The sequence below is a fragment of the Saccostrea cucullata genome, unplaced genomic scaffold, assembly GCF_032062105.1.
Source record: "Saccostrea cucullata isolate Sc308-1 unplaced genomic scaffold, CSIRO_AGI_Scuc_v1 ctg3328, whole genome shotgun sequence".
Lineage (NCBI taxonomy): Eukaryota > Metazoa > Mollusca > Bivalvia > Ostreida > Ostreidae > Saccostrea > Saccostrea cuccullata.
Window position 1 is genome coordinate 1 of NW_026933534.1, and position 17,437 is coordinate 17,437.

The 17,437-nt window shown below is 34.1% G+C and overlaps 2 protein-coding genes across 2 annotated transcripts in view; one reads left to right on the forward strand and one right to left on the reverse strand.

The window, feature by feature from the left end:
- The first annotated feature begins 522 nt into the window (after positions 1–522).
- On the forward strand, positions 523–8,358 carry LOC134238560 (fucolectin-like). The gene is made up of 2 exons (XM_062720678.1): positions 523–907; positions 8,147–8,358. Exons 1-2 carry the CDS (start codon positions 610–612, stop codon positions 8,356–8,358), a joined length of 510 nt encoding a protein of 169 aa, XP_062576662.1. The 5' UTR covers positions 523–609.
- A 7,427-nt stretch (positions 8,359–15,785) lies between these two features.
- Positions 15,786–17,437, reverse strand: part of LOC134238562 (cytochrome P450 2U1-like) — a 40,608-nt gene continuing 38,956 nt past the window's right edge. The window contains exon 5 of the mRNA XM_062720679.1: positions 15,786–15,980. Within this exon, the coding sequence (XP_062576663.1) occupies positions 15,799–15,980 (182 nt within the window). The 3' untranslated portion in view covers positions 15,786–15,798. The remainder of the gene's footprint in view (positions 15,981–17,437) is intronic.

Below are 17,437 nucleotides of genomic sequence, written 5' to 3' on the forward strand. Positions count from 1 at the left end.
TCTATATGCTAAAATACATGTATATATTTATGTCATCGTCTGGCCGAATGATTTAAATTATAAATATTGAAATAGGAATGCGTTACAATTATTTTTCCCTCTCCTACGTTGGACACGTACCATGATTTCACTATGTTTTATTCTCTTTTTATATAGATGAAATAAATGGAGATATCTTGAATAAATAGGGATCGAACGACAAGGATCATCATGTTCAATGATTTCAAATTCATTAGTAGTTTTATAATTTTTGCAAAATTTGTTAAGCGTCGACACATTATGTTTAAAAAAGAGCTTATTTTAACATATCATGAAGGTTATTTCATGTAAATATTAAACAGAAGATCATTGATTGTTTCTAACATTATTGCGCCAACAAAATTTTAGTCATGATCCTTAATTAATGTGGGAAGATCAAGAACACTTTGCTTTTAAAAAAAAAAGGCAACAGTCAGCACATTGTATTTATTTTTTTTTACATCCGTAACTTATACACAAGTGATCTTTAGATATATGTACATCTGTCACAATGTTTTGTTAAGTTTGATATCCAAATACACTCTGTACTATGCTGAAAATTGAGATTCACATGAACATATCAGATTGAGAATGTCAGATAGCGAGGCAATAATGACGCGCTCTTTATTGCTCGCTTTGTTTCTATTTTTCTCATGTATAATGAAATTTGCCGAAGGCCACAATGATCTTAGAAATGTGGCCTATGGAAAACTTGCAGTTCAAAGTTCGGAACATAACACCCGGAAATATCCAGCCTCAAAGGCTGTGAATGGCCTCCTTACGGACTACTCTCACACCGACACAGAAAAGACACCATGGCTTCGGATTGATCTTGGAAGGAACTTCAAAATACATGAAATAGAAGTCTTTGCTAGAAACGACTGTTGTGGTATGTATTTAACATGTGACCCCTGATTTTTTTTTTTTTTCAGATTGGGTGTCAGAAAACGGGGCGCATGCAACCGCAAAACATTCAAAAGCGTGGAATTGAATTATTTAACGTATCTCCATACTCTACATATAGAAGGTCCACTACATTATTTCAATGCTTTTTGAAACGTAGTGGTCGCCATGCGTAGATTTTTTTGTTTTATCGGAGAGACCAAAGACTAGAGGTAGAAAGACGAAGTATATTGAGGTTGCTCTACATGGATATGCAGTAACAAAAACATAGATAATACTTTTTAATATTTTAGACAGAAACGATATGTAATTGTGAAACACTGATGCCCCCGTATGACAGCTTATGGCGAAGTTGAAGTTTCTCAAATGCAAGACTCCAATCTTCAAGGTCCAAAATGCTGTTATCCAAAGGAAAGTCTTATCAAAAGGAATAAACCTGTGAAATATGAATTCAAAAGCCCAAGGTACAAGTTTTCAAAAGTTATGATCAAGGCTAAAGTGTTTTAAAAGTGGGTCAAACATGAAAGTCAAGGTCAAAGGGTAAAAAATGTTTATGCTATTAGATACTCAATTGTCCCAGTGAATACACACATGCAGTATGAAAGCCCTAGCTACAACTGTTCAAATTTGTTACCAATTAACGTTAAAGTGCGGTAATTTTTATGTAAATTTGAGTCAAACTCTTAAGGTCAAGGTGAAGAACTCAAATTTGTTGTTGGTACCAATAAAAATTTGAAATATGAAAGCCATACCCCAACCCACTCAAGTTATGAGACAGATATACAGTCGGACAGGACAAAAACTATATATTACCGAATCTTCGATTACGTGGTATAATCAAAGTACTGAAAGTACTGGGAAGCGCTAAGCATATCGCCATTGGAAATTCATGATTTTATTTAATTTAAATTGCCTGTTGTATTGGAATTTAAGCAATATCTTGAGAGTGCAGTTGCACTAGGGCAAGCACAGTTGTTTGATACATAATCAAACATGTGAGTCTTGCTTCCCGTTGTGATATGAAATTCAACATTGTCTTATGCCTTTTTTTATTTTGAGCATTTTACATTTTCTTCTTCCGTCAAAAGATCAATCAATTTTACATACATGAAATTGCAAGAAAATGTTTTCTTTAAAAAAAAAACAATATATACTAAGAAGAAGGTATGGTTTCCATACAAATTTTGCCCTGTGATTTTCTAAGAAATGAAACTGGACAGGTGTAAAAGTTGAAAACTCATGCTTGTTAAATAATTGAAATTCAATGCAGAAAAATCATACTAGTCATTTTTCTCACATGTGTTTTTAAATGCTAATTATGACGTCATAAACATGTGCATTTTCCGTATTGAAATAAAAAGTTGCTTTAAAAAGACACATAGAGTTTTCAATGGAATTTTCTTTCAGATAACATCGTCCACGGGCCTCGCACACAAAGATCTTGAGATATGTTATTTGTTATTGAATTTTGCACAAAATATCAAAAAATTAACGTGGGCGATGGGTGTGGACACTGTTTTCTAAAGGAAAATCACCCTTGAAATGTGCCATTTTGAAGCTTTTCACAGAGAAAAAAAAAATAGAAATTGAAATGCTTCACATTAATGCAATTTTTGCAGAATGGTAAACCTTCATGCCATATTCTTTCCTGATTTATCAGAGTAATTTATCTAACTAATATTTAAGCCAGTTTCAAAACTTTTTGATGTCATTACATTTTAAGGGCGCAATAAAGCTAAAACCATACCTTCTTCTTAAATGATAGATATTTATTTCAAACAGCAATTTATTTCTCAAACCTAATGAAAAAAAAAACAACATGTAAACATATTTTCCTTCTACATCGCCTTATAGGAGTCTATAAGAGGTAAATCACTGTATAGTTAGTATAGAATGCCAGGGCATCAACGATAGTGGCAAACATGGGACAATTCGCCCGTTATGCATAAAGTATCCCAAGTTTCCCACTATCGTCGATGTCTTTTGCAATGAAATTTAGCATAGCAACTGTGGCCTAAGTGATTCCTTATATTTCCATTTCATTGTGAAATAAAATTGTAGATTTAGACTTTAAAAATGTAGACATAGATTTAAATTACACGAGGACTCTCATGCCAATTTCAATAGTCCTCGCCTACTGACGTCAAACACAAAGGCAGTTGCACGAAATTTACATGCATATTTGGCCTCTTTAGAGTCAGACACAGAGACAGATGCGCATGAGAATTGTGTGCATATGAGGCACCTTAGCTCCTGATCTATCGATCTGCCTTGTTTACATTCCGGTAGCATTATCAAGAAATCAACTCCGCTAACTTTCAAAGAATTATCACAGAGAAAAAAGATGAAATTGAAATATTTGCGTATAAATCGCAATTTATTGGAAGGGGGACGGTCGACGAGTTTTCCGACCTATAAATGTAGCCATACACTTGCTAGAAATGTACATGACTGAATATTTCTAAATAATATTGAACGTTCGCTAACGTTCCTCTCATTTATATGCAACACCGATAGTTAAAATGTTCTGGTGTTAATTTTTCGTAATAAATTCACTCCGTGTTTACGAGTGTTTCAAATTGAAGATTGGCTGTTAGTGACTGTGCTTTAATTTTAGAAATTGCACTTAAAAAATAAAGATGAACAGTATTTTTTTTTTACCGACGTTTACACAATTCTTTATTTGTTTGTATACAGTATGCTTTTAACTACGAAACAAAACGTGTTTAGAGGGGAAAAATTCTATAGCACTGTAGTGAAAATTTAATATTTCCCGTAATTTTTCTGCTGTTTCTATGATTAATAATTCAGCAGAAAGAAAAAAAACGGTATATTAACCTCAAGTAGTATTAAATCCTTACATGTATGAAGGTATACAACATTGTTTTATTCTGTTTTTAGGTAGTCCGCAAGTTGCTTAGCAGTCAAAACGACAACACGTGCTCGTCTTTACATAGACTTTTCCCCCTAGTTTCCTAATACAAGAATTACCAGGTACACTACATGTATTTGCTAGACAGTTTTATCGGCGCTATTCCAGTCCATTGATAAGAAAGTTCAATTAAGTTTGTTTGTTTGTTTGTTGTTTGTTTTTTGCATTTTTCTCAATATCTTGCGCACTGCATACACAATTTTAAAGCACAATATTCTGAGAAATTAGTTTCTTTTTGATTCCTTGAAAACACAACCACCAGGTGTCCTACATGTACCCACAGCCGCAAACTGCCTTTCATTGCGAATTATTTACTTCATATACATGTGTATCGAGTACAACACAAGGTGTAGGAATGCATTTGTGCTATTAATTGATACCGAAAATCAACTTCAAATCTGTATGATGTTAGGGTGATAACAGAAAGAATTGTTTTTAGTTACATTTGAAATTAGGGTTCGTAGAAAAAGAAATAAATTTATTTCACATGCTGTAAATCAATTTTATAATGCGAAACACTAAATAAAATTCCTAAAAGTATTTCGGTTTAAAATTATCAAATAAGTTTTAAAAAATGTACTTATTTGATCACTACATTAAATGTGCATGGCATATAATACACCTTATAATTAACAAGCTAATTCGAACCCTTAAGGAAAAAGTAAACCTCAGTTCACATGTGAAGCGAATTATTAAAAACATATCTGAACTAAAACACCATGGATATAAAGATTTGATTGCTTATTCGCTTTCAATAATCGAAAACTATTTGCAAAGATGAAGTCACATGTACATGTATATATTCACGTTCGATTTTGTCAAAATTTTATACAATGCATGATGTCAAATTTAACCTTTATTAAACAGTTCTAATATATGTAATAAGAATATAAAGTCTGCCGAGAACCTGTTTTTTACTGAATAACTCTCCTCATGCCCCTGTGCTAAAAATAGCGACATGTTATACAATAAATACTAATAAAACAAACGGGACGGGACACTTTGAGAGGGGTGAGAGAGGTCCTAGGGAGTTTTGGTATGAAATTGCATTGCAAAAGCTCAAAATCTTCTTGAGATATCGCCCGGTAAGGATAGTGTTACATACAGACAGAATGTATAAATTTACGACCTTGAACTTTGACCTTTTGACCTCAAAATCAATAGGGTCTTCTTTTGGCCACAGGGAGTTGTTATGTAAAATTTCATTGCCAAAGCTCAAAGGGTTCTCAAAATATCGCGCGGAAACGAACACAGAATTTGTGAATTTATGACCTTGATCTTTGATCATTTGACCTCAAAATCAATAAGGTCTTCTTTTGTCCTTAGGGAGTTGCTATGCAAAATTATATTGCGAAATCTCAAAGGGTTCTCGAGATATCGTGTGGAAACGAAAGCGTTGCAGACAGACAGAAAGACGGACAGCTAGACGGACGGACGGACAGATCCAAATTAATATCCCCCACTTTTCAAGCGGGGGACAAAAAGTTGCGCCATAAAAGCAGCAATTGTTAGCTACATGGTTCACATGTGATGAGTGCCGACAAGATTTAAAATGAACTTCAATGTATAGAGATAAGCATGGCAAGAACCGTCGATCTTATCTACTAACACTGGATTTTTATGCGCTAAGCGCAGCGCAAAGCGCTTTCTGTCAGCCTAAATCTACTTCCGTTCGCGATCCAGCGCCACTATAAGGAAGTTATATAACTCCTCTTGTTATTCTAAAAATATGGAAATCGCTGACTCTTTTCCTGTTATATTTTAGAGTACTGCTGCGTTACGTGTATTTCTAATAATAGGAAGCAATTAGTAAGGTAAAGGGATATTCCACAGATAGTAGATAAAAGCAGTTCTTACCATGCTCTTCTCTATATATTGTAGTTCATTGCAATCATGTCGGCACACATTACTTTTGTATCATATAGGTAATAATTGCTGCATCTATTGTGCAATTTATACTTAATTAAAAGCAGTATATTATTTATCATGTACATGTAATATAGTGTTTGAATAAGTACATGATTTAAAACTCAGATGGGATTTTAATCATTTTTATACAGCTGTAAATCTCAAACTGGAAGTGAGTTACTAGTATTTAGTATTAAAAGAAAATAAAATTGATTAACAATGTACTAAATGTACTTACGTAAAATGGTGTGTTCTTTGTAACTTACATCCATAAAAACTATTTTGTTTTCATCTAGACCCTTACTTCAGGCAATGTAACTAAAAGAAGCCTTCCTAGAGCTATCAGTGAAGTTGATTTTCGCATCTAAGTATCAATTAGTAACAGACTGCAATGCATTCATGAACTGTCTTTTTAATGTCTTTACTTGTATTGTACTCTATACTTGTAACATATAAATAAGAGATGATGAAGATAATTCTTAAGGAAAGGCAGTTTGTGGCTGTACAGATATGTAGGGCATGTGGTGGTTGTGTTTTCAACAAATCCATTCAAATAGTAAAACTTATTTCTCGGAATATTGTGCTTTAAAATTGTGTGTGTAGTGTGCAGGATATGGCGAAAAATGCTAAAACCTTAATTAACGTTCTTAGCAATGGTCAGGAATATGGCTAATGTAATGTTAAGCAAACAGTTTAATACTTGAAGTTGGAAACTATAAGGAAGAAATAGTTTATGAAAAAATTCACCTCAGCTGTGTTGCCGATTCTTAATGAAGACTGAATAAAAACAGAATAAAACAATGTTGTATATCTTCATGAAGATTAATTCATACTTCAGATTAATACTTGCATATATTTTCTTCCTTGGTCTCTTGAATTAGTTATCATTGAAATAGCAGAAAAATAATGAGTTATTATTTTCCGTATTCCTTTTCAACTAGCACAACAATGCCGTAGATATGTTTTTTCCTCTCAGCATGTTTTGCATGGTAGTGAAGATCATACATAAACAAGTAAAGAATGGTGTAAAACATCAAGCGTCCGTAAAAAAAAAATATTGAAGCATTTTAAATTATTTTAACAATAATCAAAAAATGCTTTGGGGGGTATTAATGAATTTTTTTATTCCAAAGAAGAAAAGTAAAAAAAAAATTATTGTAAAAAGTAATATTTACAAATGAGTAAAACATATTGTAATATCAACAACAAAAGTTACTGCAAATACGCCATAAATCATGATCATTTGAAAATCAGAGATTAAAGGATAGCATCGAAAGATAGCTTTAATATTTTTATACTCATATGTTTATTTACCTATTAAATGTATCTGACAAAAAGGGCGTTAATTCTACGGATGTTCATTTCATCAACATAGAGTTTTGTCAAATGACGATGTTACAAACATGATGCCAATCTTCAATTTGAAACACTCGTAAACGCGGAATGAATTTGTTATTAAAAATGATCACCAGAAGATTTTGGCTTTCAGTGTTGCATACAAATGAAAGGAATTTTACTCACATTTTCAAGTGTTCAAATTTATTTCAAAATATAGATTTTCCAGCAATTGTATCGCTACATTTAAACTCCAAGTTTCATCGGAAAACTCGATTACCATCTCCCTTCCAATAAATAGCAATTTATACGCAAATATTACCTCTAATAGATTCCTACATGGCGATGGGGAAAGAAAATATTTTTACACAGAGAAATATCTTCTTGCAGTATCATATATGTGATACTGATTGATTTTTTGACAGAAGAAAAAAAGGAATAAGACAATGTTGAATTTCATAATCCAACGGGAAGTTTTCAGAAGTAACATATTTGATTATGTACTAAACAACTGCCCTCGCCCAAGCACTGTCGCACTGTCAACATATTTCTTAAAACTCAATACAGCAGGAAATTTAAATTCAAAATAATTTTGATGAATTTCAAATCAATATGCTTAGCGATTCCCAGTACTTTTAGTACTTTGATTGTACAATGTACATGCATATCTTTACCTACTAACTGACCCCTATTATGAGAACTGCACGTAACTCATTGTTACACTAAAATAGCTAAAAGTGAGTCGGGAATTTCCAGTTGCATATTTTTAGAAAAACCAGTGAAGTTATCTAACTTGCTAAGTGGCGCTGGATCGGGAACGGCGAAAGAAAGCGCTCGCGCTGCTCTTAGTGCTTAAAATGACACTAAGTAAATGTTGATGCGCCTTATATTATAAGGTTTAAATTCAAAATTCATCGTGCCAATCCACGAACCTTTTGATAATTCCTAGCATAATCCAATATATCAATGAAGTCTGTATCTAAAAATTATAGAAATACAATATCTAAAGAAAAATAATTATATTATACATGTAATTTTTCATTTCGTTAGCTGGCCAACTTCACGACTTTGACGTAAGAGTAGGCAAAAACATTTACGACATGGATCTTTGTGGACATTTTACAGGATCTACAAATGTGGGCCAAAGGATCGGTATTTGGTGCCCTTCAAACACAGTAGGCCGTTATGTACAATTGCAGATCGTCATGGGATGGACAAACGTACTATCCCCAGCGGAGGTCCTTGTTTGGGGACGTTTGTGATTGATAAAAATGTTCATTTAAAAATATTATAATAAACTAAAGCTTTCATGATGTTTTGTACCTATGATGTCATATTTTTAAACTTAATATTTTTTACAAGAATATCTACTAATTGTATAAATACCCCGGTACCAAACGCAAAGTTTTAAGGAATCCTTTGAGTCAAGAGAGAATTGGACACACCACTTTATGATAGAAATATTAAGCACTACAATGCATCGCTTACATGTACATGTAATGTTATTATATAAATGGTGCCTGTTTTGGAGGGTAACAGTTGAAATTGACACCCCAAGAAAAACCATTGTCAACCGACGCGTCAGCGGAGGTTGACAATGGTTTTCTTGGGGTGTCAATTTCAACTGTTACCCTCCAAAACAGGCTGAATGTCTTCTCGATTTAGGATGTCAGAAAAAAAAATCGTCGATCGTCTTTACGTTCACGTTTAGAAAGCTTTCAAACTCCACGCTACCTCGAAAAAGATTTACTGACCTCTTTATTGTTTATTTGATGCTCTAAGAGTCCTTTATCATCTAAAGTTTCGTTTTTTCTGCACTCGCAAGCATGTTTCGCCTGTACTTTGTTGTTTTCAAGTAAGCTACATCGGACGCAAGCTTTCATTGACGTCAAGTTTATTCCGGTTCTTTCAAACGCACAACTGACGTTTTCAGAATTCCACGGTGAACCGTACGCGCATAATTTCCACGCATGTGACATTACCGTTGTGTTACCCGTTGTCACGTGTGTTGCTAAGGCTGAGGGTAATAGTATACATTTATTGCATGATAGTGAGGGAAATATTAAGAATTGTTCAGCCAAGAAAAATCATATTCCCCGAGGGCTCTGCCCGAGGGGAATATGATATTTCTTGGCTGAATAAGTCTTCATGTTTCCCGAACATTCATGCAATGAATTGTTTATTATACCGAACAAGCAAAACCTTTGAAATAAACATTAACTTTCATATTCGGCACAGGAATTCTCCAATTCACTTTCATTTTTAACGTCAAAGTTCCTGAAATCTTTTGACACATTTCTAATCAGCAATTTTGTGACGTAAACCAGGCTATTGTGACGTCTACTACTCTCTGGAGTTTTCATTCAACGAACGAGAACAATATTGCTGGAAAATACACTAGGTGTTCCGAAGAGGTGGAATATGAAGAAAAGCGTGCCGACGGCCGGGAAATATGAAGTTTTACGGCCCGATCACGTGATAACCAAGAACCAATCAGATAACGCGTTGTGTAGAATATCTATAATGAGGTATAATAAAACGGATTGTTAACTGCGTCTAAACCAATCAGATTTTAGTATTGAACATGAAAGTATGATAATAAACATTGCATTTTAAGTTGATTTCCTCAACCCCTTAATAAATATGCTAAATCGCCGATTAATGAAAGTATGATTTCATTAAGGGGTTGATAATAATTTCTTATGATATTAAGTGTTGCATTGCAATGCTGAATGACATTTCTATCAATAACCGGCGTTATATCATTTACATATATGTAGCAGTTGCTACATCATTTTGATCCAAAGTCTCACGTGAGATTTGTCCAGTGCCTGTCGCTGTTGTCCTTCTCGTTAAGTTTTACAATGTTATCTACTTCTCCAGGACCAGTGGGTCAATTTCAACTAAACCTGGAACAGAGGACCCCTATGTAACTTTGTTCAAACGAAATGCCACACCCCCTTTCACCGAAGGTGTTTATGCATAAAATCATCACGCAAGCCGATTGATTGATCATCGTCATGAAATTGAAAAATCTGACAGTTATTTCTTATTTAAATCTCCTGCGGTTGTCTTTGTGTTTGTCGTCAGTGAGTGGGGACTTTTGACAAGGGAAGCGTCGTGTAATTTAAATCTATTACAGGAAATTTTCAAAATTTAATTTTACCATTTTTTTGCAATGAAATGGAAATATAAGACATAACTGTCTAGTTAGTAGAGTATGCCAACGATATTTGGAAACGTGGAATAACTCATGTATTCATGGATTTCGCACGTTATGCAAATTATGCTGTTTCCAACTATTGTTGATGCCCTGGCATACTCTACTTACTAGACAGTTATTCCTAAATACACCTAAGAACTAATTTTTGAATGCATTATGAGCTGAACGGGCTGGTTAACGCAAAGCTGTAAACACACAGTGAACTAACGTTGAACAAATGGTTTAGCAAACCCACAAAATTGGAAAATAGAACTTTTCAGGGACTGAAATTGAAGACATATACAGTGGACCCTCATTTATCCGGACGCTTTGGTTCCCAGTCAATTTGTCCGGATATGTGAAGCATCCGGATATCTGAATCACCAGTTAAACAAGACAGAATAACATTTTCAAATTTCGTTCCGATGAAAAATCGTCCGGATACTGAAGCATCCGGATATCTGGCGTCCGGATATCTGAAGGTCCACTGTATAATTGTAACCATTCCAGTCGCCTGCGTGGTGCAGTGGTTATAGAGTGTCTGCTCTAGTGTCGCGAACTAAGGAGTCAGTCCGTACGTCGTGGATCTGAATCTCATTGTGGGACATGGAGACCTGCCCTTCGGATGAGACCGTATAAACGGAGGCCCCGTGTCGCAGTAGGTGCTGGCACAATTAAAAAAGATCCCTCTCTGCTCAATGGCCTTAAGTGCCGAGTATAGGACAAAATTTGTAGTACTCCTCCGGAAAGTGGTCGCGTCTTCATATCAGTGAAAAATTCTCTAAAAGGACGTTAAACAATATACTATCAACATATTATCATCATTGCCTTTTTCAAAGATCTTTTAAGGATAGGAGAAAGTTCGAAAACAGTCCATTCTGTGAGAGAAAGAACTGTTTGAGGCCAAAAGTTTGAGGACTTTATCCTACTTAAAACATTTTTTTATTGTTGACTTAATAAATTAAACTGACCTAGGTTATTTGATTTCTAACATTATGTAACATACTTGATTGTCCGGAGAGGAATTGACGTGTAAAAATGCAGCAAGAAAAGGGGTGACAATAAATTATTCAACATATATAATAGACGGTTCCAGAAAAGATAGCTCACTTGATTTCTGACCATATCCCATATAAAGCTTCATGAGTGAAGACATCTTCATCAGATGGAGAAAAAATATTTTTAACTCTGTCAACATATAGGCCTAATAATGGTAGTTGCACTGAACTGCGTACAAGCCGAAACCTTGGTATACATTTGTAGATTCTTCAGTCGACATTCAGGTTTTTGACAAAAATCTTTGTGAACTAGCAGGATTTAAGGCACACTAAACAAATACTTTTCTAAGAGTAACAGTGGCGACCTGTATGAAGATTGGATTGACGAAAGCTAATAACAGAGAAGACATGCCAGCAGCATAGATTTAGTGAAATAATTCATAAAAATGTGTGTGTGTGGGGGGGGGGGGGGGGGTCCAGAGATGGCAAGTGTATGAAATTTGTGATCCCTGTCCCAGAAATGATTTCAACTGTAGTGAATCTAATGAGATTATCATTTCGTCAGAAAATATGTCGTTATCTTTTAAATTACACTGATTTTTTGTTGTTGGATAATTATATATTTTTATTATACTTTTCTCATGTTCTAAATTTTGAATTTACCGGGTGGGAGTTAATAAAAAATTTAGAACATGACACTTTCCTTGGAATGGATCTTCCACGGCCAGCATCCATTTATAAATGTTGTGAAAAAGATTAGACGAGTGTTTATTAATAAAGACATGTTGTAAAATTATAATGTATCAGGATATTACATATTTGTAGGTGTCTTTTTCGCATTGGATTTGTCATCTCCTAAGATGATAATTAAAAGATATTGGTGAACATGCTACATCCATGTGTTTTAGTACATTATATAGCATTATATATTTGGATATCTTTTGTGTTTTAGTACATTAAATAGCATAATATATTTGGATATTCTTTGTATTTTTGTACATTATATAGCATAATATATTTGGATATTTCTAAGCTGTACTTAAGTAACCTGTAACTGTGCATTAAGTTGACAAAGCTGTCAATTCTTAACGTAATCGACAGATTTTTTCAACTTAGTGTAGTAATGTTAAAAGCAAAACAATTGCATTACGTCATCCTTCCATTACATTATGTCAACACTTTATGACATTTACTCACACTGCTATTGCATTGTGTCAACCTTCCATTACATTATGTCAACTCTTTATGATATAAACCCACAATACTATTGCATTATGTCAACCATTCATTACATTATGTCAACTCTTTATGACATTAGTCCACACTACTATTGCATTGTGTCAATCTTTCATTACATTATGTCAACTCTGTATGACATTTACACACACTACTATTGCGTTATGTCAATTGTCCATTACATTATGTTTAGTCTTTATGGCATTAACTCGCACTTTAATTACATTGCGCCAATCTTCCATTACATGATATTAGCTCTTTATGACATTAAGTCAAAAATTTTTACGTGGTGTAAAGATGTTTTTATAAAATTTCAACTCATTATTACATTATGTGCACTCTCTACTATTTGGTCTAAGTAGTTCATTACATGATGTGAATTTATCTTTAATTCAATATCAAGTCGATATAACACGATGTCAGAATTTCATTACATGATTTGAACAAATTGTCACATGTGTCCAATTCTTTACTACATTGTGTCATCAATTTGCAACAGAACGACGGGAATCTATTACATGATGTCAATTTTCCTTAACTTTTTGACAAATCATTATTATGTTCTGCCATTGTATCTTTACATTGTGTCCAAAATGGTTAGCCTCTTGTTAGTATATCTTAGAATATTTCAACTCTTTATTTTGTGACGTAAGGTTTAGGTTATGCCTAAAAGTTCGTTTTGTGTTTTCAATATTACATGCACATATGTTAAACTTGCAAATAACTTAAATTAAACATATCAAATATTAAATTATACACAAGACTTAATTAATCCTTAATTTTAAATATCAGGTTAAATTTATAAATAGGATCATGTTTCCATGGAATATTTATTGACGATTGTAATTTTTTAACGTCGAAATTCAATGGCCGTTTAATTTCATAATTATCGCAAATTAAATATATATAGTATGTGTAATGCAGCAATTTTTTTCATTTTATTTTGAAAAGTCCGAAACTTTTGATCTAACTACAAAACACTGTCCTAAGCTTTTTATCAGTCTTTAAACCTCCTTTAAAAAACAAAAGTGTAAATACATCGTATTTCATACGTGCACCGATGTGTGGGTGGGGAGAGGGGGATCCCGCCCTCCCATTTTTAGTGATCAAAATATGCATGAAATTAATCAATTTGTTTTACCTTGTAGGACATTGCATTGGTTTCACATAGAATATAACTGAAATAAGTTGAAACGTTTTATAAAAAAAAAAACACTAAAGCCTGAGAGCTTCCAGGCTTTCACCCCCTGGTCCCCAACTTAGACACCATACCGTCTAGCTGCAGATCTGTAGCTCTCCGAAAAAATATATTGATAGACCGGAGAGCTACAGTGCCACCCATTGAAAAAACTGTATATTTATTGCGCACAAAAAAGAGCGCTCGGTTCTTGATTATTTCTTCCAAATTCTTACCTCAATGGCAAAAAAGGAAAGATTTCAAAAAATTCCTTTATCCTCAATCAAGTACTCTCGAAGTTGACATCTGAACGAAGCGTATTGGACCGAATTATCTTTGAAACCAAAATGGCAGTATAAATAAGCGAAATGTTCGATGATTACAATATCAAGGTCAGGAAGACTATTAACAACAATCATGAGGAATGTTTGGTTGTGGAAACAGCGGAAGAATATGTTAGGAACACACGGTTAGTAATATTTTGAGATTACAGTTTTTAAAACATGGAGAAATAAATCGAGAACCGAGCGCACTTTTTTGTGCGCAATAAATATACAGTTTTTTCAATGGGTGGCACTGTAGCTCTCCGGTCTATCAATATATTTTTTCGGAGAGCTACAGATCTGCAGCTACATACCGTCCCTCTATAGCTACTCTTTTCAAGAACCAGTGAGGGACTGGCAGAATTTAGTAACAGAAATCTGGACCTAGCTGGAACGGTTACAAAATGACTAGTTCCAGTGACGTTGTATCGTTTTTGAAAGTTGGGGGAGGTTTGTCAGCCAGGAAAAAATAACGTCCAAACTCAAAAATCTTATTTGCCAATGGGTGAAAGGGGGGGGGGGGGGGTCCAACTTCGATCAGTCCTAAAAAAAAAATTCCCTTATACTTCAGCAAAAAGTGGGGCGGAATTTCAAGCCCCTTCAATGAACATTTTCTATGATAAAGTTATGTCGGAAAAAAGAGGAAGCCAGACCCTCCTCCCTTATATAATGTGTCTCTAATTCGTCCTAATTAATCAGAACACCCCCCTTCCCCGTCGTGAAAACACGGTTATCAACTTTGACATAATGTAAATGTATTTTACAGCACGTAATGAACATTTGAATTTACATGATAAAGAGTTAACACAATATAAAGATATTCTTAAATCATATTAGAAAGATTTGACATAACGTAATTATATATCCACATCACGGAATGGAGTTTTGACATAATGTAAGAAAGTGTTGATATAATATGGAACGCCGGGATTGTTTCCATAATATATGTTCACATTATGTTATAAACCTTTTCACATCACGTAATAAAGCACTGACATAAAGGTAAGATGTTTTCACCTAACATTGTGATGACCTCGGCGTAAAATAAAGATACATTTACATCACGTAATAATGCTTTGTTATTATAGAAATATACACTCACAAAAGGGAATGAACTTTGACTTAACGTACTGATAAATTTAATCATAGAATAAATGTTAAACGAAATTAACTTGACGTAATGCAATTTTGACCTTGCATATTAAAGAAATGAAATAATATAAAGATACATTTATTTCACGTAATAAAGTTTTATCACAATGTAAACATATTTTCACTTCACATAATGAACTTTGGACTTCAAGTTATAAGGTGCTGACATAATGGAAGAATGTGTTGACTTCATGTAATGCAGCATTGACATGATGTAAAGATATTTTTACAACACCCCATAAAAAGTTGACATAACGTAAAGATATGTTCACATCACGTAATGATAGATTGACATAATAAATGCATAGTTTTATGCTATAAGGCAGTGATGGCGTTCCATAATAATCGATTTTTTCAATGTATGTGATTGCTAGATTTTAATAAGTCTAAGGCATGATATATACATTTCTTTTATATAATACATATAAAAAAAAATTTAAAAAATTCTTTCAGAAAATATTTATTGACGTGTTATTTCCAGCCGAAAATTCTGCCTCATTCCTTTGTCTCATGTCCTAATTATATAAATTGCATGAAGCATAAAGATAAATCGATTATAATTTTGCGTACAATATATACTAATAAAATTAATTTTTTTTCTTTTTCCATCTAATTTAGTCCTTCTTTTTCAAGCAAACTTGATAGGGATCAGCAACGCGAAATCCCTTGGACGTTCCTTCTAGTGACGGAAGGGGTTTTCCCGCCTCGTTTTCAATATCGTAGTTCCGTACCAGTGTTGTTAGAAAAAGGAATATTTCCATTTTAGCGAGACTTTTGCCAAGGCAGTCTCTAGGACCTAAAATATTTATTTTTTAACATTAATTATGTACCAAATAAATACTGAAAGTTTGATACTACGATTAACAATGATACTTAACTTTAGAACTGTCTTTGAAGTTTAAAATCTCTTACGTGTTATAACAGTGATAAATGATGGAAGTAATAGAGATTGTTCTATCTGACGTATCCGTATCCGTATTGAGGTATGAGAAGCATCGATCCCGATGTCTTACTCATTATATATGCTTTTTCTCATACCCCTTTTAAATAAAGCCTATTAACTGGCAGTACAGTATAGAGGAATATGATAATTATTTCAGTATAAATGTGCATTAAACTGGTGTATGTCGTTATTATTTTATTAATGAGTAATCATAAAATGAGCATGTAAGTACTTAACTGTTTTATTCAAAATTAGCATTATATCTTCAAAACCATTACATTAGTCGCCCACGTGGCGCATTGCTTAAAAAGTCTGCTGTAGAGTCGCGAATTAAGTAAGAAACTGATCCTTGCGTCGCGGGTTCGAATCCCACTGTAGGACTTGGAGACCGGTCCTTAGAATGAGAGCATTTACCTGTGTCGCAGTAGGTGTTGGCAGGAAAAAGATCCGTCACTGCTCAATGGCCATTAGTGCCGAAAAAAGGTCACATTTTGCAACTCTCGATCCACCTGCAAATTGTCTCCATATGAGTAAAAAATATGCGACAGAGACAATAAAAACAACCAAATACTTCACTATGACATAGTTTATAAGAAGAACAACTTTGTTCGTCTTGCCGCTAAACATGCGCAAAGACAGACAATGTCACTGATATGTAATCGGGAATGGCGAAATAAAGTTGAAATGACTCTGAAAATTTTAATCAACTTGATTATGTGTTCTACATAGACCCGGTATTTGCGAATTTTCCTATTAACGTTCTGATACTCTCTTCTAACATTTTCTGGTTGACGACGTAACTGAGCTTCAGTGAACGGGGTGACGATTGGGTGTCTGGAAGGATATATACAGTCTCCCAAAAGATAGCAACCTCTTGGAAAATCCAGTGTTTTACCAACCCCTATGGATGTCATCATTCGAAATGTTTGGGCGTCGTTATTATGGCCCAGAAATCCTGCTTCTACATGACAGATGTTTAAGCTATTGTCAATGACAACCTGTGTGTGGACACAGTGAAATTTACGATGCCCACTATAATAAAGCCTTTGGGGTTCATTTGATGGCATATATATGCGATGTGATGTGCCATCAATCGCTCCTACTGCTTGAGGCAACTGTCTCCACACACCCCTTCGGCGATGCCATTCTATATTCTATGGCCAAGATATGTTTTCTCTTAAAACAGCATGCAAAATTGGCCACACTAAATTTACAATACGACGAGCTGATGATACAGAAATTGAAAAAATATATGACAGACTCGTACATGTGGGGTAGGTTTTCAACCATAGTAGTGTCAACAAAATCTT